This window comes from Oreochromis aureus, linkage group 12 (genome assembly GCF_013358895.1).
Source record: "Oreochromis aureus strain Israel breed Guangdong linkage group 12, ZZ_aureus, whole genome shotgun sequence".
Classification (NCBI taxonomy): domain Eukaryota; kingdom Metazoa; phylum Chordata; class Actinopteri; order Cichliformes; family Cichlidae; genus Oreochromis; species Oreochromis aureus.
The window spans coordinates 29,400,361-29,424,990 of NC_052953.1; the positions used below are offsets into that span (position 1 = coordinate 29,400,361).

Here is a 24,630-nt window from a genome sequence, read left to right on the forward strand (position 1 = left end):
TGATATGTTCGGTGTCCTCCTCCCTCTCCCATTCAGCCTCCTTTCATCCTTCATAACCGCGGAGGCCTCCCTATCCATTTTCAACTTTCTGCCTCCTCCTCACACAGACTCCACAGTAACCCCTTTTGTACATCTGTGATTAGAGTCCTACATCGTGCCGCTACCGAGACTGACCCAATTATTAAAATGATCTGTGCGCTAGCGTCACTTGTTCTAAGTTCACACATTCTGTCACGATGCTGAGACTCTCCTCGGCTAATAATAGTTGTTTTCAAGTCTGGCAAACTTCCCTGTCATTTCTGGAAAAATACAGTATTCTCTGAAAGACGCACTGCGAGTTTGCAGTAAGAAATAACAGTGTTAACCGGACAGAAGCACTTAACTGATTCCTATGGCAAGTGTGAATACACGCAGTCAGCATCTTGCGATTGCCACCCCCCCACCCCCGCCACACGGCCCCAATTAGGCTCAGAATTCAATGCCTGACAAACACATTTCACTCACATCTGCTTTTATTTCCCCATGTTTTCACGTCCCTAATTCATTATGCGGGGATAATGAGGTGGCTATTATAACTGCTGTGGCTGAATTATTTACAAGAGCAGGAAACACTTGTAGTACTGTTCTGCGTCTGAATATTGATAGAAATGAACTACAGGGTAAACAAAACTAGGATTCCCATTTAGCTTCAGTAAATCCTTCTCAGCCTTTAAAGTGTTTTGCTAAATACGAAGACGGAGTGGCGCCAACACTGCTGACATCATCCTTACTCGTAAAAACAGTAATGGCAGTGGTGATATTTTCAGTTATCACTATACTCATGTAGTCAGACATATTACGACAGGCCACAAATGCTGGGATCTCCCAGATCAGCCGATCTTAGTGCCAGCTCACATTAGCCGATGGCTCAGCTGATGCATCCAATTAGCAGACCTCATCTAGGGTGCACTATTTAAGTTGTTTACCTGTCTTATCTGTAAGCTGGTTACGCCCTGCTCTTCCCACTAGATCCAAATATAACTTACTGAAATGGAAATAACAATTTTCTATTGGCTGTAGTTGTCCTGACTGAAGTGTTGTAGCATTGATATGAAAATCAACACTCTGGTGTGTAAACTCTAAAAAGAAAAGAAAAGAAAAAAAAGGTATGTTTGCTGCTCGTTCACTCTTCCTGTGAGCTACCTCTCTGCTGGTGCTCGGTTTTCTAATACCCCTCTGAACCAGAATGTCACTTTGACTCAGCAGCATCCGTGGGGTCAGGCCACAGAGGGATGGCCACATAGCAGATGGAGCCCGGCATGGTGCTATAGTTACATCCTTGTTCCACCCAGTGGAAGGCTCCTGGTGCTCACTGCACAGCCACTGAGTGTCTGTGTGTGAGCAGGTGTTTGTGTGCGTGTGTGCACGAGAGTGAAGAAATTTCTCACCTTTTAACAATGAGAACTGGCAAAGGAAGAAGTAGCAAATATGTGGGATGGCACAGCAGATGGCATCTTATTTACTTGTGAAGTTATATAGTAAATGCTTTCCATATCTCTCTAAAATAAATAAATAAATAAAAATATAGAAAAGCATTTCTGAAAGGTTGTCTTCTATTTACCTTCATCCACTTTGCATTTTTACTTTGCATATCTGTTGCATGCTCTCCGTATCACATCTTAGTATAGCGAATATGAATTTTAGACAAAATTAAACTTTTTAATGCCTCTCAGCTTTAAACTGCAAGTTTGAACTCCCTTTTCAACTGAAGTCTAAGGTCTACATGCAAAATATCGCATGTGCTATCACTGGACACATAAACTGTTAAGCCACGGCATTAAAAAACAGACATGTTTTATGAATGTTAACTATCTTGCTAGAATGTCCAGCTGGCAAACTCATTATTCATGTGACACCTACCTTTTTATTTTTTTTATTTAACCTTTATTTAACCAGGAAGATCCCATTGAGATTAAAAACCTCTTTTTCAAGGGAGACCTGGCCAAGATAGGCAGCAGCGGTTGTCTCACAGTTACAGAAATTACTCAATTAAGACAGCAACAACACACATGCAAAAATAAATGAAAAAAACAAACAAACAATTAACGTTAATTAAATTAAAAAAATAAAGTAAGTAAAATTCAATAAAATTCAATAAAGTTGAACAAAATTCAATAAAATTCAAATAAAAAATTTTATCTAATTGAAACAGTTGCATGTTTTGGACTTGGCCTCAAGGATTCTTAGTTTCGATTTAAAAGCACTTAATGAAATGAATTCAGTCATTTTCCAGTCGCTCTGCAGTTTGTTCCAAGCCAACGGTGCTAAATGGGCAAAAGCTCTTTTACCAAATTCAGTTCGGGCAAATGGAACAGAAAGCAACAAGTAACCATGCGGACGAAGAGAATACCGACCAGCATGCTTCATTGCAAGCAGGGAACATATATAAGAAGGCAGCAACCCAAGTAATGCCTTATATATAAAACTGTATAAATGAGAGTTCCTCCGACTTTCCAAAGCAGGCCATCCTACCTGAGAGTATAACGCACAGTGGTAAGTCTGAGATTTACGGTTAGTGATGAACCTCAGAGAAGCATGGTACACAGTATCAACCATTCAAAGACATGGAGCAGAAGCATTCATATATAGAATATCTCCATAATCCAGCACAGGCAAAAATGTTGCAGCAACAAGCCGCTTCTTTGTATTAAAAGAGAGACACAACTTATTTTGAAAATAAAATCTCAGTTCTAACTTTAGATTTTTTATAATATTCTCTACATGTGGTTTGAAGGTGAGTGAGTGAGTCATCAATCAAGATACCCAGAAATTTATACATGTGAACCAACTCTATCTTATCGCCTTCAAGAGTGGTTACTGATGGGATTGTTTGGGCCCATTTCCTTGATTTAGAAAACAACGAACTTTGTTTTGTCTGCATTGAGAACAAGTTTAAGCGGAGGTAATGAGTGCTGGACAGCAAAAAAGGCTTTCTGCAAGGAGTCAGTGGCTTTCACAAGAGTTGAACCACAGCTGTAAATAACTGTGTCATCAGCATAGAAGTGCATGTTTGCATCTGGCACATTTAGATCAAGATTGTTTATGTAAATGATTAATAGAAGGGGGCCTAATACAGAACCCTGTGGCACTCCATTGTGCACTGTAACAAATTCAGAACATAGACTGTCGGATTTTATGCACTGAGACCTGTTACTGAGGTAGTTTGAGAACCATGCCACTGCTCTCTCAGAGAGTCCTGACTGGAGGAGTTAAAGTTTTAAAATACAATGATCAACAGTGCCAAATGCTTTTGACAAATCAATAAAAAGGGAAGCACAGTGTTGGTTTTTATCAAGTGCAACAGTAATATCATTTACTACTCTCATTGCAGCTGTGATAGTACTGTGATTTTTCCTAAAGCCTGACTGATATTCAGATAAAATGGCATTGCTGTGTAAAAACTCCTTTAACTGCTCACACACAACACCCACCTAAACATTTCAGCAGGTACCATCCACAGTGATGGTACTCCTGGACAGCAGCACCATCACCGCGTTTTAGCTCTGTTCCTTGAATACAACCCTCAAGGGTTTTGACCCAGCCTCCCCAAACTCCCCAGATCCCAGTCCAATCATGCTTTCACTGGATGCGTTGGAACAAGCCCTGTTCACTGCCAATTTCCCAGTGACAGACACAACAGGATACCCCATGAGGTCCCAGTCAATTCCCTCATGTGTCACGGCTGTTTTGGCTGCACAAAAGAGACCTACACAATATCAGGTTCTAATATTGTGGCTGATTGGTGTAGAAATAAGAAAGAAATAAGGGACAAACATAGACTAAGACTAGCTTTATGTCAAAAACAGAGATATGGATAAAGATGGGTAACTCACTCCCAGCTTGTCACATGTGGATGCTGCTGGGCATGACATATAAATGTACAGGATACTGTTGAGTGCAATTTGTGCAGGATTAATGTTGGGAAGAAGCATTTAGAAACTACTTTTCCTAAACATAACAGAGTGGTTTTTAGTGATGAAAACTAAACCAAACAGCCAGTGAAAATGAAGAAAAAAAACAAAATTAATTCGCCGGCATGATGTTGGATTATTTTTTTTTAATCTGGGTTTATTAAGTAACTATTTGAGAAGCAACTGTAGTCTTTATGAGATGTTTTTCAATACTGATTTCTTTTTATTCACAGGAATTATAACCAGCTGTAGCTTTTAGCTGTTCATGTTTGCTTCTCTTGACTTGTAAAGCTTGACGTCACGCTCTGTTATCAACCACACCCATTTCCACAGCCTACATGTATTTGACAGCAGAGCTCATAAAAGGACAACCAAGCCACAGAGAGTGTTTATGATGAAGCACCCTGTGTATTTTTATGCTTTAAGCTAGATTCTTGTTTTGCGTACGAGTAAATGCACGAGCGTTTTGATTGATAACCCCTCCAGTGTATCATTGCAGCCCTTCCGTGTGCATTTGTGCTCTCCCTCAGAAACTCCTTTGTTCCCTCTCGCAGCTTTCTCTATTGCCTCTCTCAGTCTTCCCTGCCAGGTCTATAAATACAATGACAAATCTGGCAGTGAGTTTGAGGAGGGATCTTTTGCGCCACAGCTCTCCTTTGCAGAGACACAATTACAGCATGACAAATTTGCAAAACAAAGTAATGTATATTTCCCCTGCCAGTCATATATGCAGTGCAGAGATTGTGTTTAATGAACATTACCAGAGTAATCTTGAAAATGTCACGGGCAGCATGGCTGCTTCTAGTTGAGACGTGGTGCGAGAGTGGATTTCAGTGTCGACATCGTAAAGTGATATTGTAGTTCCATTGCCCTAGTTACTGGATCCAATTTAGGGCATCGCTCAACCTTAAATTTGTACCTGTCTAGAGTAGCGGGGAACCCTTGTAAAGCCGTAACAGGATGAGCGATCGACTCATCTGTTAGTAATGGGACTGAGCTCACTGGCCAGCTCTCATAATTTGACCCGGAACAAGCTTTGACAGAAACAGAGTGCCAGATTAAGATGTATTCCTATCACACCTCCCCCTTTTCTCCTTCTCCAGCAGCCTGCAGCCCCAGCCACTCCATCTGACTTTTTCCCCGCTGGCCGCTCTTATTTGCTGTGTAATTTCACATTAACCTCCCATAACCCGCGCATTGCAGGCAACACCAAAGCAACTTTCCAATCTGCGAACACTCCTCCCTGAAAGATAATAGTTTGCTTTGTCATTTTTCTGCCCCCCACCAACACTCCACTCACGCCGACCCCCAGCCGCCATCCGGGCGATAAACTGTAGCACTGGAAAGAGCATCAATTTGCAGCAGGAGCTTCTGCACCGCGGAGACCTTATGATCCCATTCTGCAGTATCAGACGCTTAGGAGATGAGGTAAGCCTGTTTCTTCAGCCTCCCTTGCTGGTTATCACCCTCCCACAGGCAGGCAAACGCAAGACGTGGGGTCCTCAGGGAAGAAGGGCACGCGTTACGCTTCGATACGGTTTTAGCTTTAACAGCTATTTTGACAAAACAGAAATCAAATCAGCAAAGTGACAATAAAGATAGAGGTGAGATTCGGAGTAAGTGAATAAAAATCCTCACGTATAACCGGAGGGTGAAAAGCAGATTGGATGCTTGGAATTGTATTTTCCGATTTGTCAGTGACACGAGTTACATAAAATATATATATATATATATATATATATATATATATATATATATATATATATATATATATATATATATATATATATATGTATATATATATATATATATTTGTTTGTTTTCTGGGCATCAGTAATCTCTCTGGCTTGTCTGCCTTTATCGCTTTGTTCTCCACAGCCCAATGAGCTGTTATACTTAAGCCTCCCAAGGACAGCGAATGGCAGGTACAAAGTCACATAAAATAGATCCTACTTAAGTCCTTTGGTATTTCAGTTAAGAATGTCACTTGCAGAAAGAAGGGCAGAAAGAAGAAATACAGACAAGCAGGTGGCGAGCGGGGATTACAGGTTTTTGGGAGAGACACAAACGCTGCTGTATTATTATGAATTGGTTTTGCTGTCGACAGGCAGGTTTAAAAAGAGAGGGCTTGGAAATGTGTAGATTCTTTTGGTTATGGTGGTGGACTTTGCTTCCCTGTAGTCATCAAAGTCCTCTCTGCTCAATGGCTTCTGCTCAATTAAAAGCCCATTAGACAGGAGGTGCCTGGTTCCTGCATTTAACCTCACGTCGGTACTGCGGCAGTCACCTTTTGCCGGCAGGATATAATTACTGAATCTGAATTAGAAATCAGAAATATGTAACTCTCTTGCACACGGCTGGTGCAGCCACCTAAAGCAGGAAGCCAGTGGTCCTTTCTTTAATAGGTTTTTATACCCGAACCTTCCAATATATTTCTGTGAGCTTTCCTGATGCAGCAATCACTAAACTCTCTGAAACAGACAAACTTACAAACTTTCTCACTCTGACAAACAAATCTGTTCAGCTTCCTAGGCTTAATCAACACCTCTCAATTGCTGTATAAGAATTGTGCTTTGTTTGTGAGCAAGTTTCATCGAGACAGAACGAGTGAAACAAAATATTCCACCAAGTGGACCTGGGAGGGAAAAAGACAAGAAGCAAGCAGTTCCTTCAGCAATATTATGTTGGGGGAGAAAATGTGTCAGCAAAGCTGCACTGCACACACTACAGTACAAGCTGTGGTCCAATGTGGATTTAATTTTACATTTTAATTTAATAAATTCTGAGTGTAAAAATGTATAACTTTCCATAACAATAGATAATTTGAAAGGGGATTTGAGAATCACAGAGATAATAGATCAGACGATGGGTGTAGGAGAGGTTGGAACTAGAAAGACCTCGAGGAAGCGGCCTCTATGTTTATCTCTTCCAATAAACTGCAGATCATCATTATAATAATACGGCAACTGTTTCTCAATAAGATACACAGACTACAAGTTAACTAAGATGGAGACCTTCATGCATTTATACATTTTGTTCATGATCAAGTTTGAGAAAACTGGTGATTGAAGCAATACGTCTTCACAAGTGGAACAGAGCCAGTGGGTGCTACATGGATAGTTGAGAGTGTTCTCCCTTTAAAAAACAACCTAACAGGTCATTTATTCAATCATGTTATTATAGCACATAATTATATTCATTGAGACAGTACACAAAAGCAACCATTATAAATATGGTCAGCGAAAAGAAGGTGAAGTGGTTACACAACCACAGAGTCCATGTAGGGAGGATACAAGGATGAGGTTACAATGTGTTGTACTTTAACACAGGAGACCCTTGAAACTTATTGACTGCATCTATAAAAATGAAAGTCCTGTATTTTCACTGTATTTTAATCAACCTAATGTATATTGTTTTTGAGTCTGTAACCAAACAGAAATTAAACAGATACATGAATATTATTCCCATACAGTATTTCCTAACATTTGAGCAATATAGTCTACCACTGGTATGATTCAAGGCATGCTTCTATTGTGACAGGTGACTGACACACTGTATGGCTAACCATATGTCACGTTACTAATATAGTCAAAAGAAGTGATATGTGTGTCAGTGTTTAGACAGTTTTGCTGAAAATGTCATTTCTGTCATAAAAAACCCCCTAAGCATGCTAAACTTTACTGCTTCATAGGCTCTGTCCTCTAATCCTACAAGCTCAAGAGCTGCAAATGCAGTGAAAAAAAAGATTCAGCATTATTCATTATCATAATTATTGCATTATTAAACTGCAACTCACCCTTCAACAACGAATAACAATTACCAGGTAGAAACATGAGGCAAAAAGTCTTTTATCATAATATTAACATTGGATAGTTTCTAGGTGTTAATATTTTTTCATTAACTGTAATCAGACGCTGCTGAGAAACAATAAGTAGAACAAAAGCACGTACTACTTTCTGATTTGCGGATTGATGTAAACATGTTTTCCAGGTCACTGCTTATATAAATCTTAAGAGTTCATTAGATTTAGTGTACATTACAGCAACTGAAGTCTTAGTCATACATTCAGTTCTAGATTAGCTTTGGTGTCACACCACTTTAAAAGGAGGCTAGAACAAGGTCCCTGCTCTAAAGCAGTGCAGCTGTGTAGTCTGAGGCAGAAATCTTCTCAAAGCCTTAAGAGCCTTAAAAAAAACTGAAAACTTCTGGACAAAAACACTAGAAAGACAACGTGTGAAGGCAACAAAGAAATCCACAACCACTAGTGCCACAACAATGCTGGCTGTTGCATTGCTGTGTTGATTGCACACGCAATATTTTATTCCTCCAAACAATTCTTTCACATGCTCAGAGCGCCACTTCGATGTTTCTATTGTTCTTCAAAGTGCGACTTCAGTGACATAAACAGAAAAGGAAAAAAAAAAACTACATTCACTTTCCACTGTATTGATTTTCATGCAGTTTCTAAAAAAAAAAAATAATGACAAAAGCTTTATCTAGTTTGACATTGTTTATTTATTTTTGGAGTCTGAGAATGTCTTTGTGGATATGGGTATATGAGGGTGAAGAATTGTGAAAATACATGCATTAATATATGGACACATAAACACAGGTAGAGAAGGAGGAAAGCGGATGAAGAAAAGCTGGCAGCATCTGATCAGTGATGGAAGTAGCACAAAATCCAAACACCAATAAGCATCTGAATACTAACACTAATAAAGGCAGCATCATTTTAAACTGGAAACCAAACCATCCACACACACACTTTTTTTTAAAATCTTGCAGCCCTCCAACAACCAGCCAACCCTTTTAATTTCTCTACTAAAATAAAACCTCTCTATTCCAGAGGCTGTCCTAGCTAACTTTATTAATTAATAAGCTCTTTTTAACCCAATCTCCTCCTTCCAGTTCCACCCTTGTCTAATTTTTCTGGGCGTGAAAAAGAACTTAAAACAAAGTAGCATGGATGAAATGATTAGCTATCCACACTAAAACCCTCTCTGGGCTGTCAAATTTCTTCTCTGTGTTTCTGCCTGTCACCATTGTTCTTTGACATTGTGTGATATCAGCGCCACTGACAGCCCCGATTATCCCCCAAAACCCGAGCCATCTCCTCCACCTCCTATTGTTTCATAATTATAATTCACTTTCTAAATATAAAATTTAACATCAAAAAAGGAAAATTAAGGCTCATTGTTGGGTGTCTGCTGGGTTTCTTTTGCAAAGAAAATAAAATCTACATTTTAACATTAAAACTGCTCAAACGTTGCTTTCATCTTATGCACTTCCTGTCATGTTAGGCATGTCTAGCAATGTGCTTTCATGTCACGCCCCATAAATACAGTAGAAATGTACTTTTTGCAAAATTATATTATATATTATTAGGAAACAAAAATAGCTGGATTATGAGGCTCCTCATTTAAATTTGGGGCAAGTTTACTACATGCCATGTGCTAATAGGACATTCAGTGCAGCCAGTGCAAAATTAATGATATAAACCACAGGAATTTCTCCCGCTGGTTGCCATTAAATTTACAAGAGTGACATTAGCAGTTTTCTATTTAATATGAAAACTGGCATGAGACCATTTTTGGCCTACATGACATCTCATCAACTAGCCTACAGCAGGTACTGAGTACAGTGGGTCCAGTGTTTTGTGGAAGAATTTCTGAAAATACATAAAAGTACACTTTGAGGGAACATGCTGTGTCTCACTTTAAGCTTATACATGCATGCTGGCAGTGGAATTGGCTTTTTATCTTAACGTGATTAGTTAGTTTCTTTCCAAAACCTCCTTCAATTCCTAATATTAAGCAAGAGAAACTACCGAGGGTTAAAAATGGTCCAAATTCTTTTGACTCCAGTGAAATGATCAATGTGCCATTTTTTCCGGGTGAAACAACAAAGCATAATGTCCAGGCATGCACAAAAAAGACGATTTAGTAGTTTGAGTTAGCTAGATGTTACATCAGCTAGCTAGTTGACATCAAAGATGATATAACGTCACATAGCAAAACAAAAAAAGAAAAATGTACAGCACTGCTACATCTATCGATCTAAAGAAAATATGAGCTAAAACTATGTAACAGCATGCTATAGAGGCTTAGTTAAGTTTGGCTAGTTAATATATAATGATCTGTTACCTCATTGCTAGCTTCCACAGACTCTATGCATCCATCCATTTTCTTCTGCTTCAGGGTCACAACTGGGCTGAGCCTATCCCAGCACTCATTGGGTGAGAGGTATGGTACACCCTGGACAGTTTGCCAGTCTGTTGCATGACTACATATAAAATCTGTGTAATCTACAGAGCTATTATATGGCTAATATACATTTACAGTTAAATTGCTCTCAAAAGCTGAAGGTCGCTCCACCTGGGTGCCTGCACAGCACAGACCAATACCATTTTATGGCAGGAAAAAAAGACACAAAACAGGAAAAACATCAGCTAAGGTCAGCTAAGACTAATGCCGGGCTCACACTGTGCGATTTTTTCAGTCGCGCGATTCAGCTCCTGCTCAAACTGTACGATTGACTCGCAGGGTTAGAAGTTCATAGGTCACGATGCAGGGTCTCACACTATACGGCCCGATGCTCTGATGCGACCTGAGTGCTCAAACTGTGCGTTCATAAAATGAAGGTTATAACAGAAATTCTGTCGCTCGCTCTGCCTCTGTCTTTCACTCACACAGACACGCACACCACCACCGTCAACTTTATGAAAAACATTGATCAGGCAGCTGTGATTGAGCAGCAGTGTAGATCCAACTATTTTCACGGTTGTTGTGGTCGTGATAATTTTGTGAGGCCACATCGAAAAGGCTCGGGTGAGCTTTCCAAAGTTCTACAAGTTGTGCCTCCATCGCTTGTGTCCAGATCACACGCTGCACTGCCGTGCTGCGCCGTCTTTTTCGCTGACATTTGTGTTTGCGCGTGCGCAGTGTGAGAAGCTGCGGTGACACCCTCACAACGGTCGCGAGGATTTGAAATCCTCCTGACCAAGCGATTGATGATCGGGAGCTGGTCATGAGGTGTTAATCGCTTCTCGTTACCCCACGTATACTACACGATGCACGACGCACGATGAAGGACAAACTCGGGCCGATCACCAAAACGGTCGCACGACTCAAAAATCGGCTCAAAATGGGCCAAAAATCGCACAGTGTGAGCCCAGCATAAGGTAAAGATCCAGGGGTCAGTATTTAACATGTGGAAATGCTACAACTTAGCCTAAGACTGTTTCTTTCTGAGGTGTTTAAATTTTTGATGTTCAGGACAGAGTGAGCCTGGAGGCTGTAGTGCACACTGTGAGCTTTTAAACCCTTAGCTTAAAGACATGCTACACAGAAATACTGCTGACACAAAGCTGTCTATTCAAAAACATCTAAAACAGTGGAGGCCTGCACCCAGAAGCTGAGTCAGAACACATCCACATGTGACTTTCTGACTTTAAGAAAGTATTACAAAAACATGACTGTTCCCAGCACTTTTGACCTCACCTGAACCTGCAAGAAGCTCTTGCAAAGTCCACTAATCCTTAGCCCCAGGCTATATTTATACAGTTTATCAATTCTAACACTACTTGTATTGCAATCTGTTTCAACTTTGCACAGTAAATGTTGCAGAGGATAACCAAAACACTGGTTTAAAAAAATATATATATATATGTGTATATATATATATATATACATACATATATATATATATATATATATATATATATATATATATATATATATATATAAATAAAAGAAGAGGACAAGGAAAAATGCACAATACACTCAATGATAATGTAAGTTCTGCCTTACATTGCATGCAATAAAAAAATAAAGCCGACCAAACCTAAAACGAGTCTTTTTTGAAGGCTACAGAACCATCCACAGGGGGAAAAAAACAGGTGTTGAGCTGTAGCTGGAAGAAGAATGTACATGACATAAAATGAGCAGAAACACAGGCAGACATACTTCTTAGGCCTGTAGTCTGGGATGCTCCTGTCCAGGGAGATACGATCACTGAGCTGAGCATTGTAGCCATACTCCTCATACTTCCTTTCGGCATCGCGGCTATCTTCTCCCAGAGTGGCAGCAGCTCCCCCCTGGCCGAGGCCTCCGGGCCCTTCCACCAGCCCCATGGGCTTCGCTAAACCTGCCAAGAAAATAACACACGCGACAGACAATTATACAGATGTAGCCATGAATTCCAACACACACATACAGACACAGAGCAGACATAGACAGGTGAGAAGAGGGGGCAGGTGATTGACATTGCCTAGCAGTGTGAAGAAACTGGTGCATGGCAGCTCTGAGACCCAGCGGGGCTCATCTATAGGGTACCATTATAGTGTCTGTCAATGAAGAAGCTGCAAAACACCCACACCGAAACAGACGTCACAGGGAAGAGCAAAGAAGAGCGACACAGTGAGAGACACAGTGGCAGAAGGGCCAACTCTACAACAGACACCAGACAGAATTTATAGTGCACAACCTTAGGTCACATATGGAACAGCAGGCATGAAACTGTCAGTGGTTAATCAACTGTGAAAGGAAAAACTCTCTGAAACCCACACTGAGAAGGATAATGATTATAGTTTTACCTGGGTTACCGATGCGTTTTGTACGGGTTACCATTTTATTAATGCATATCACTTTGATGTCATCAAATCAAAGCTCCGTATTATAAAGCTAGATATGCATTGTCTTTTTGTTTGTACATTCAGATTAAAATGTTCCTCCTTTTATTGTTAAAAAGCTCTCGATTCAGTGTTTGACAGACAACAAAATAAATAAATAAAAACCTAAAATTACTACTGCAGAGACAACAGAGTTTAGAATTTTGTGAATAACTTTCACTGGATCAAAATATTGTGTGGATGCCTTTTTAACAACATCCAAAACACAATATGCTCCAGATAAATATGCAGGATGCACTTTAAAAACATCGGCACCACATCATAAACAACTTTAAAAAAAATCATGACAACAAAGATGTTGGGACCTCCTTGAGACTCCAGTGAGGAACGCAGTCCGCAAGTCACTTTCAGATACTTGTTTCTTAGCTTTTTAAAAACAGCAGGACTTTTAATAGTGTTAATTTGACCAAATTCGTGTCTTTAAATCCCTCACATCTTAGAGTTCCGGGATTTCTTTTCAGTTATTATAAACTATCAATGATTTTCACGCTTCTTGCAAACCATTGCACTAGTCTGTGGTTTTCAGACTTCAGAAGCATTCCCTTTCCTCCCCATATTGCATGAGAACTCTAAGAGGGTTTCCTTTTAATTAAGATCACAAAGATGGCAGACTAATTAACAACTCTGTCTGAGGTTGATACCAGTTATCTGAAATGATACGAGAAATAACAGAAGCAAAACCTTCACAGGAAGAAAAAAAATCTTGCAATCCTACTGAAATATCGGCAAAAGACAATTTGGGACAAATTCAAATCTGGCATGATCACCGTGGAGTCGATGTCAAGCCGTTACACTCGGTTTCCATCTTCAGCCTGACATTCCATCCGGTCTAAAGCTGGAGTTAATCTCCATTGTGGACATGTGTGTGGACTGCTGTGAACACATCACAGAAGCATTTGTTCTGATTGTACTATTTTTAATTTGCTTAGAGAACACACGTGGTAGCTCACGGCTTTGCAAGCATGTGTCAAATGATTGTATGCATGATTTTATATATGGGTCTTCACTGTGAATCAGCTGAACAGCTGGTGGTAGCATAGATGTAAAAAATGCATTAATGATGCTATTTTAGAAACACATTCGTAGTTTTTTTTTCTCCTTAAAAAAATCCATCAATTTGTATAAAAAATATTCTGATATGATCATGCACAACTTTACTGTCTTGAAGTCTTAGTTTGTTCTTGTAGATTTAAAATGACTGATTCTTTCAGAAACCTTTGATTCAACAAGGCCACACCAGATGTTGCACTGAACACCTAATGGCTCTATTCAGCTAATTATAGAAGCATTCTGGGAGCATGTGTGCAGCAGTACCACGACCGTGGAGTGGTTATTCAAACAGCGCTTGTTCCATGCAGGTCCTTTTATCTCACAAAGAGCCCGAAGAGTGGCCAGATTGCCTGGCTGCGTGCTTAGCAGTGAATGGGAGCCCGTTCTCGCTCAGCCTCAGTCGTGTTACAGTATGCTCCTTCGGTCTAACACAGCTAAATTCAGCACCGGACTCAAACCACCCTTCTGCTCTTATTAAAATGACTCATGACTGTGTTTAACGAGCCGTCGCTTTGGTGCTGTGACACTGACATTTTCAGAAAGCGATGGAGAAAAATGCGGTGCGGTGTCAAAAGTGAAATCTCGGCTGAGGGGGGGAAAAAGTGCATGTTCAGACCTCCACAGTACTGTAAAATACTGAGGTGGGACCGAGTTTCTGACTTTTGAAAATCCAAACCCTCCTGGGTCACAAGCAGCTGCCCTGAGCCAGCTATATTTCCACTTCAGCCATTACTAGAAGCATTTTGGCTCTGCTGAAAATCTGTCATCAGGTTGGAGAACTCTGCACTGTACGTTTAATTGCACATAGTAATGCTTTGATGGCATCACAGGAAAAAAAATCTTAATATGAGGACATGATTGTTGTCCTCATTTATAGGCTTACAAACACTGCAATTTTTATGGTGCAAGCAATCTCCATGTTTGTAAAATAGCGATTGTTATATTCAGTGTTTTTCTCGGGAGAAATACAATATAAATCTTTGCCATGGGAAGATTAAAAAGCCCGCATTGCAAAACTCCCATTAACAGCGCCCACCCTCCAAAAATAATTTTTGTGCAGTGTCTAAACTACAAAGAAACTGTTATAAGGACATGTTGTCATGCGTCCGTGCCAGCCTTCACTATTGTTTGACTATTTAAAATTCCATGAAACTGTGGGATAATGTCAGATAATTGTTATGCGAGCCAAGCTTCCACTGTGGCCTCCACAGAATAATCGAGCTGCGTCTGTTCTCCATATCAACAGATGGACACACAGACAGTAAGCAAACAGCGCATACCGATGAAGAGCTCAGCTCTCAGCTTCACCCCCTCCAGGAACTGAGGAGTAATCACCATATTTGGATGGCCTCAAATCCTCGGGTGCGACTGAAGATTTGTAATTGGAGCTGAATGGTTGCAAACCGACTTCTCCCACGAGAGGGATTTAGCATGCCCGACACCAGCCAATGTGGTGGCATTTTGACAAGTATGGGTGGGGTTCACGTCACGGACAAGCCATCTGTCATAGCTGCCCGTGTCACACAATAACACAGATCGCCTCCAGAGCCAGAGTCTCAAGTCTGGAGGGCCTCTCTGTCTCTGCGTGTGTCTTGGAAGCAGGACAACTCCTGCCAGCTTTGTTTTCTGGTCACTGCGTTATTTTTTGCTTCCCACCTGTCTACAGCTGCCTCGGTCTGATTGAAGGTTCCTTTATGGGATGAGACCTTAAAGTCTGATCCGCTGTTGTCTGTCTGTTAGCGTTTCAGCAAAAGGTTGGATTGCTGACATGTAAACTGTACAGCAACAAGCTTTAATGATCTTTAGATTTTCTTTTTAAATGTAGCTGCTGATGTTGCTCCAGAGATCACTTCATATAGTAAAATAGCTTTCATTGGCAGTGATTCATTCATCAAGTTTTCTAGAGTTTGGTGTCTTTTCGTGTAAAATTGGTTTGGAAGAAATTACTTGAATATGCATACATTTATCAAGGGCAAAAGCCACATGCTTCTGTTGCACAGCAAATTTTCTTTCCAAAAATGCACTGCTTTCAGATAGAAAGCTTATCTGAAAGAAATACCTAGACTGTTTGTCTGTGGGTAGAGCACGGTACCAACATTGTGAGGACTAAAAGCTCTCCATCCACAGCGTCTACACAAGTTAAAAATGTATGTACACATGATCCTGCAGGGTACTTTGTATAAAAGCATCCAGCTAGTAGGCTCTTGTATTCTGGTCAAAAAAAAGGAAAAAATGACAATGACTAAAAGCTCACAACACAATGTGAAACTCTTGTGAATGAAAACTAATATTCCAGCATAAAAAATTAAATTTCACATTTTCCGCGAGCTTCTCTCCCATTCACTGTTTCTGAAGCGGTAGTAGCCCTTCAAGCAGCGCCGTTGCACTCTCACCACTTCACTTTGAGGCAATTACAGCCCAGCATCTGCTTCTCCCACTCAGGCCTCACTCCCATCCAAAGGATCAGCGCAATGTGGCTCATCTGCGACGACATGCGCCGGTTTCAGTCTCATTGTGTCCCAGCTTGTACCCGTCTCTGCGCTCTTTCCTCGCAACCCGTTTGTCCAAAACCATCTGACATGACACAGTAAGAGCCACAACAGTTATAAATTATCTAACAACCTTCAGAATGACTCCAATGTGGCCTTCACAAGAAAGAGTCTCAAATTCAAAGATGACCCCATTTTTAATAAATGATTTAAGAGCATGAGTGGTTTTAAGCGTGTCCAAAGTGATGCAGCAGAGTTCTAAATATTGATGCTGAGGGGAGGTGGAGGATTTCAGTGATCTCTTGAAGAGGAGGAAAATAACTCATTCTAAAGAGATTTAAAGTCTTCAAAGGCCAAAACAAATCTATGAAACACTGAGAGCTGGGAGAAGCACTGGTTTAAATCTGGGAGCCAGGCATCTTAAGAGGATGAGAACTCCGATTTGGAAATTGATACCAATTAGACCACTAAGTTATCTCTAAACATGCAAAAGCACTGACGATAGCTCATGTACTCCAGATATAAAGCATAAAATAAATCATTGAAATGTTTACTGCCGCGTTGGTCGGGTTAAAAGTGTGCAATGAAATGAGGCAAGAATAAGGTCGTCGATGGAAAAATAGCAAAAAGTCTTTGAAGTGTGTCAGAATGTTACAACACTGAGATGGGACCCAGTCATGAGGAGCTCCTTTCCGTAGGATGTAGGAGCTGTTCTGCATCAAGAAATCATGAAGAAAATTTACATGATCAGTTATCCAGCCTGGCAAACTGGCCTATGCCCTTCAGTCACTGGATATCATCATTAAATGTTGGTAATGTAATCACTGCATGACTCTAAGCCAGCAGTATAAATAAGAGGGATGCTCGCTCCATTTGAAATTGACATTATTGTCTGTGGCTGCCTGCTGATTGTCAGGTGAGCCGCTGAATTTGTTATCGTGATTCCTCAAGGCTGAGCAGAATTGATTGTTATCTGTTTCTGAAACTGTGTTGTCAACCAGCGCCTCATCTACATATCATTATTATAATATAATTCATTTCATCAGGATTCATCACGCAGAGATGTGATGTCCCTGCAGCCACCGCCATTACACGCTGCAAAACGTATACGCGCACCATGATACGTATCATTAAAATTGAGTTTGAGCGCCAAGCGCATGCCAGCGTGGAGGGGAGCGAGAGGGCTGTTTCTCCATCCTCATCAAGTCTTTGTTTGAGCTGGCTTGGCCTATAAACAGCGTTAGATTTTTCCCTATAATTGGGCATATAGATAAGAAGCATATCTGGTGCTACAGCTGGACCCGTGAGGCTGCCATCCCATCAGCTCCTATGCAGTGGGGAAAGGCAGGAAGTGACATGCATGGCTGATGACAAGCGCCTCAGTGTGCCTGTAAGTTTTGGGACAACAGCTGAGCTTAAACAATGATGCTTGCAGTGGCGGTCAGAGGAAAGCAGTAGACACAATAGCAGTACATGGGCTCTCTAACACCTCTGTTTTTTTAAGAAGTTTATTTTTAGAGCAGTTCTGCTCTAAGGTGATAAAAGAAGAGAGGCAGCGAATCAAATGGCTTTCAGGTACTTTCATTGGTGTCCAGTCCAAGTCAGTTCAAATGTAAGACAATCAGAATGAAAATAACCAAATATGATTTATTGATGTATTGTATAAGCCTATTTTTAAATACCTTAATCTTGCAATTGCTGACTGACTATAACCCCTCTGGGAACAATAGTTATCCAAGCAGCTTAGCAATTGTCAAGCTCTGGAAATCTCCCCACACTGAACCGCTCTGTACGGGTTTATGTGAAAACACAAGTATGTTTGAATGTAACAGCTGAAGCTGTGTGTTTGTTTTGCAAAATATAAGCTCCTTTTGTTTGCTTTTCTTGATACCAAATATGACCAAAAGTCGCTGATGTCACAGTACAGAAACGTTTTACTTAAAGTCACTAATGATCTTCTACTCAGAGTTGGCTTTGGTCTGCTCAACATTCTCGTCCTTTTGGATCTGAGCCTTTGACACTATCTCTCACTCCATCCTTCGAAACAGACTTTCCTCTCTTGGCATCTCCGACACACACCTAGCCTGATTCCAATCATATCTCCTTCCACTCTTGTTTATTCCTTGTAACTTCTGGTGCACCCCAAGGTTCAGTCTTCCCTTCATAATAAACATTTTTCCTCTTGGTACCATTTTCCTTAAATTTGATCTTCACTTTCATTGTTTTCCTGATGATACTCAATTATATCTCTCCTGCAGGTCGGATTCCTCCCTCCCACCTTCTTCTCCCACTGGACTGACAAACACAAGCATACATTCATACACGTCACTACCAAGCACTTATCTGAACAATCTCATACACACATACATGAACACCTTCATACACCAAGTTACTTTTTGCACAGCACTCAGTCTTTTGCACATTTCTATTGCACTGTTGTGTCTGCACCGTCTTGTGTCTGTTCTGTTCTGTCTGGTGTTGCACTGTCTTTGTTTTGTTTATGTAGTCCTCTCACTATTGAGAACTCCACGGTTTTCCCTTTACCTCTGAATAAGAGCCTTGGTGTCATCCTTGACAACTCACTATCCCATAAAAATCCTAACATCAGTGATCTCACCTGTTCTGCCTATTTCCACCTACGCAATATTAACCAGTTACGTCCATTCTCTTTCCATCCAGTCTGCCTCCATTCTAGTTCATAGCCACATTACTTCCTACATTGACTATTGTAATTCTCTCTTACATGGTCTCCACAAAACTCCCTTCACAAGCTTCAACTGGTTCAAAACTCCGCTGCCTGCATTATTACCAGAACCCCCTCCTACTAGCACATCATCCCTATCCTTCAGGAACTTCACTGGCTCCCTGTGAAATTCCGAATACTATTCAAGCTTCTTCTTTTCACTTTCAAGGCCCTTTATAACCTTCCTCCTCCTTACCTTTCTGACCTGTTTAGCACTACCTCTTCTGCCCGCTCACTTGATCTTCTTCTTCTATTCAACTTGCTGCACTTCTTTCCGCCTCGGCACCATGGGAAGCAGAGCTTTCAGTTGCTCTGCTCCCAGGCTGTGGAATTCTCTACCCCCGGATATAAGAAACATTGGTTCTCTCCCCCAGTTTAAATCTCAACTAAAAATCTATCTGTTCAAATCTGCATATTCACTGTGACCTTATTGGTTGTTTATTTTATCTTGTTTTTATTGTTCTTCGTTCTGTCTTTGTTCTATTATGTGTTTTTACTCTATTGTTAAGTGTCCTTGGGTGTCTTGAAAGGCGCTTTTAAATAAAATGTATTACTTTTATTATTAAAAATTTCAAAAGACACCATAGACCAAAGTTCACTGATTAATTCAGTTGTTGAAATAAACTAATGTTTCACCAGCGTCTTCCTCTGCCTTCAAAAAGCAAAGGAAGAGACATTTTTTAAAACTGTTGACATCTTCAACTGCAAATGAGATCAGATTTACTATATCTTTTTAGAACTTTATAAGATCTCAGGCTTTTTTGCAGTCACAGAACCTGGACACCTTACAGTGATTGAGTCGACCATGAGTTCCCGTGTATAACCAAGTATTCTAATGATTCTAGTGTAAACAGTGATCCCAAGCACAGCAGGAAATCTACAGCAGAACGGCTGAAAAAGAAAATAATCAAGCTGCTGCAATGGCCCAGTCAAAGTCCAGACCTCAACCTGATTGAAGTGCTGTGGTGGGACCTTAAGAGAGCTTCAAACCTCGATGAACTGAAGCAATGTCGTAAAGAAGAGTGGACTTAATACTTTAAAACTCAAAACATATTACTTGAAGTTGTTGCTGCAAAAGGCGGTTCTACGAGCTTCTGAATCATGAGCTGTATTTAGCTTTTGACACAGTTTTCTCAGAACATTTTTTTCAGACTACTTATGCTGACAGTCCTACAATACTGTGCACTACATCTCATAAATGCCAAAATGATGTAGCATGTGAATGGGAACAGTACATAATTCAAATTAGTTTGTTTTTGCAGTTGTTGCAGCTGTGCCAAAACGGACATAGAATATCAATCAATCGACGTTTCTTTCCCAAATAAACTTTGAAAGTCACAGTCAAGTTTTCCACTGGATGAATTAATCTTGCAATCATGGAGTTTTTTTCTCACTACAATTACTGAAAATTAGGACTTCACGATGGATGTCTAACTCTAAAGTAAAAGATTTCCATCTCAATATTGACCAAAACACCCCAAACAAAACATTTTAACAGTGTCAAAAGAAAATCTTTAAATGGCCAACAATATCTGGGTGTACTGTGCATTTAAGTCAGTAAGACTTAGAGGGCTTCAGCAGCTAAGTACCTGCAAGGAAGTATTTACCGGTGCTAATGTTGTACTTAAGTCGAAAACACTACTTCATAAGCTTGTTAACAAGCTTAAAACCTCTCATCTGATTACTCAAAGCTGGTGGCATCCACAGCACAGCAACGCTGCTGATAACCCTCATGTTACTCATTTCTGCACAGAATGGGCTGCTGGAAAAGCTTGACCGTTGTTTTCTTGTTGGGAGTCTAGTGCTCGTTCTTCAGGCAACCATGAAATAAGAATTCTCTGAGTTTTTTATGTCCTTCAAATCTAATTGGACTGTACTGCATATGCCATGGCATGCCATAGGTAGGCAATAAACAACAGGAGGAATGGGCGATTACTTCATATCGCTGCTGGACATGATAATAGTTATTGGCGCGTTGATTCCACTCACCATAGTTATCCCCAGTGGCCATAGAATACAGTTTGTGGTCTCTGCACTGTTTAGAAAAAAAGCCCAGTGACCTGGGATATGAGGATATGATCAACAATGCCATTAAAGAGTGTAAGAAAAATCATGCAAGGCCTGTGACGGTCAGCATCCATCCACTGTGCGCTCCTGCTTCTGCTTAAGACAAATGACTATACCGAAACGGATTGATGTTTATGATTTGGACCGCATAGAGATTATTTACAAATAATACATCTGCATTTGTCACACTGTACAGCTGTACTTTTGCAGTTGAATTCAGCAACTTGTCATGCGAAGCTCCATTTGAAATTCAGTGTAACAGCCTGACACTCAGTGTCATTGTTAATCAAAGAATCTCACTCCAAGGTCAAAAAAATGCTTTCGTTCTGTCATATTTTGTATGATACCTGGCAGGCAGGGAACTGTGCCAGCTCTGCACTTTGTGGTTTGTTCCCCTCTTCAGCACACTTGTGAAAAACCTGCAAATTGTGCCCCAGCTACTTGGACTCAGCAGTGCAGCAGCAAAGACAAGTCAGGTCTGAGAATATTTTATGAAATTGATGTGACTCTTTTGACAGCGCATGCCTAGCTTTAGAGGAAACACGCCTTACAGGACATAGTCGGCATTCAAAGACTCAAATATGCATCGCACTTATGGAATAAGACAACGTACGTCTCGTACTTTTTCAGCTGGGACAGCAGCTCATCTTTAAAATCTGAAAAATACATTTTGTGTTGGTATAAAAGCCTGTTGTTTGACCTTGAGTCCCGCAGTCAACAAGATCTGTGCAGACACTGTGTGCTCAAGCCCAGTAGCAGTGATACTCCGCTGTATTGACTGTCTCGCTTTCATCCTGTCTCCACTGGGGGAAATAATTATTTGATCCCCTGCTGAATTTGTAAGTTTGCACACTTTCACAGAGACCTTAACAGTCTCTCATTTTTATTGTTGTTTCATTTTAATGGAGAGAGAGCGAATATCAACCGAAAATCCATAAAACAACACAATGCATATTTATCATATCAGTGGGTAAAATAAGTATTTGATCCCTTACAGACTATCCTGAATTCTGGATCCTATGGATTGGCTGTGTGTCCCTGTGGCACAGAGATTACAATGAATCAGTCCATTACAGATTCTCATGATCTCAGCTCCTTATATGTATAAAGCACACTTGTCCACAGAACAAATTTCTTTCATTCCAACCTCTCTACCACCATGGCCGAAACCAAAGAGCTGTAAAAGGACATCAGGGACAAGACTGTGGAGTTGCACAAGGCTGGAACAGACTACAAGGTGTTGGATTAGCACAAAACTACACGGGAGGAGCTCAATGATGTTGGGACCACAGTCACCAAGAACATCCCTGGTTATGCCAGATTCCTAGTTATTAGAGCAACCCCTAATTCTTCCTATGTTGGTTCATGGAGTTTATTTCTTTCTACTGTTTTGCCTCCAATAAAAGATTGTTTTCATTTTGATCCCTACCTCCATCTGGGGTCCTCATTCACCACCTAACCTGACAAGTCCCTCTGCATTCATGAAATACCTGAAAACTCATCTCTGATCATTAAAAATATATATTTAGATTTTTTTCCATGAAAATAACCTCTTTATGCCTTGAAATGGTCTTGATGTAATTCCACATCATTACCTCATTTTGTATGCACAGTTTTATGAATATGCAAATTAATTCCCACCTCACACTCCTGCCACAGCATCCACTAGAAAGCCCTGTACCACTTAAAATGTTTGCATGTTAAGCAGGAGTGGGGAAGGGAGAGGACAACACACTTATGCACATTGCTTCACTTGTACATCAGGATGTTCCTGAACACAGCATGGTGTTAAGAGAGGACAAACTAAATCATATGAGTGCGTCTGAAAATTCAAAGTGCCTGAAGCAATGGCTAGGTTCTACCTATTAAAATTTACTAAAACAAAACTGTGTCCCTGTTTTGCTGTTCAAGTTGCACACAGAAGCAAAACAGAATGTGGAGCAGAGAGAAAGAAGCAGGACCGCCAATGACAGCAATACTCACACTTAGCTTAAATAAAATCAGTACACACAGGTAATTATCACGCAGTTAATCACATGTTGATAATATAGGATAAAACCTGTTCCAAATCACTAAACACTGTTAAAAAAATAATATTCATTGGTGAGGGTCTTAAAGGAAACAGTCCAATGGATTGCCCTACTTTGTCTTCTTAATCTTTCTCCATAGAGTTAAGATAAAATAATGCAACTTCAGTGGCAAAAGAGACATGCTTACTTTCTTCAAATTGTTCATGTCTTTATTGTAAAGTTTCTGGGTTAAACGGCTTTCGGGAGGCTGAACTATTAAAAGGTTATGATGAAATCTCTGCCCTCTATCATTAAGCCTTAGCTATTGTGTCAAGAAACAAATCAGTAACTCAGTGTAACAGTCTACCATGCAGCCTTCTCATTATTTGGCTTGAAAACAAGAGCCTTTGTAGATGAGGCATCACTGGATCAAAAACAGATCCCTCCTGTACTAGTGAGAGAAAAGGTTGCCCAAATAACTGTGAATACAGAGTTCCAAACTGGATGCGCTCTTCAAAAGGCTGAAGTTTAGCCGTCCCTGAGTCATCATCAAGTCAGCTGCATCTGGTACGGTTCATGACGCAAGGTAGAAAAGCACTCCTGTGGTAATCACAGGATGCGAGAACATATTAGTTGTGATCCCACTTATCCCTTATTATGTGAGTGAGCACTCTGGGGAAGAAAGCATTTAATTCAACAAATCTGTTTCTTTCATTGCAAAAAAAAAAAAAAAAAAACTGCCAAAAAATTATTTAGTACTCAAAGATATTTTTGGTGCAGAGTCACTTACAGGAATGCGAAAGACACTGGATATTTTAGCTAAACTCGTTTAAATAGGTTAGACGTGTGGTTGCTTAACCTTTGACCAAAAAGCCCATTGACTTCTCCTACTTAACATTTGAATCAAAATTGCAGAAATTCCCTTAAGAAAAATGATGCTCATAAGAATAAAAAGTACTGGTAGAAAGTGTGCATGTATATATGAAGTACACATAAACATAGAGGCTGAGGCTGATGTAGTCATGCCTCATTCATTTCAAGAATCTTCTGAAGCCCACTCACTCACCACGACCTTCTCCTGCTTAAAACACGTAGATGTATTAAATAAAACAGTAAGGCAGAGTAAGACATAACCTGATTTAAAAAGATTTCTGCTGTGGTCAAGAGACCAGATCTGACCCACAGACTAATGCCCGTGTAATGAAATCCTGTAAAAGTCTGTCATTGTGTTAGAGGTAGAACATTAGACTCTCCTTCAAAACGCAGACTGCCAGTTAAATCTGACATATTTCACCAGCGATGCTTCCAGTGAAATGGCAGGAATGCTGCTGGCGTACAGACTTTCTCCAAGTGCGATTCTGCACCGACCTCGATAATTATTAGAAATTCATGTGAAGTTTACAAGAGGTCAGTGACAGCACAGGGAAGTACATTAACACGGATATAAATTGTGCTTAAGCACATGCAAAAAGTATACAATGCATAATTAGCCTTTTAATGCGCAAGTCTGATACTATAGCCATTAATTTATGTGACAGCGAAGCGCTTTTAATAAAGAAATTATGCTAGACTGACAATAAATAAATAAATAAATAAACAAAATGCATGAGTCACGGTCCAGGTCAAACTCACC

General features: G+C 40.3%; 1 protein-coding gene across 1 annotated transcript in view; it reads right to left on the bottom strand.

Moving 5' to 3' along the window:
• The window catches only part of galnt9 (polypeptide N-acetylgalactosaminyltransferase 9), a 99,038-nt gene that overhangs the window by 73,207 nt on the left and 1,201 nt on the right, over positions 1-24,630 (bottom strand). Inside the window, exon 2 of the mRNA XM_031743673.2 lies at positions 11,915-12,095. Coding sequence (XP_031599533.1) covers positions 11,915-12,095 — 181 coding nt within the window. The remainder of the gene's footprint in view (positions 1-11,914; positions 12,096-24,630) is intronic.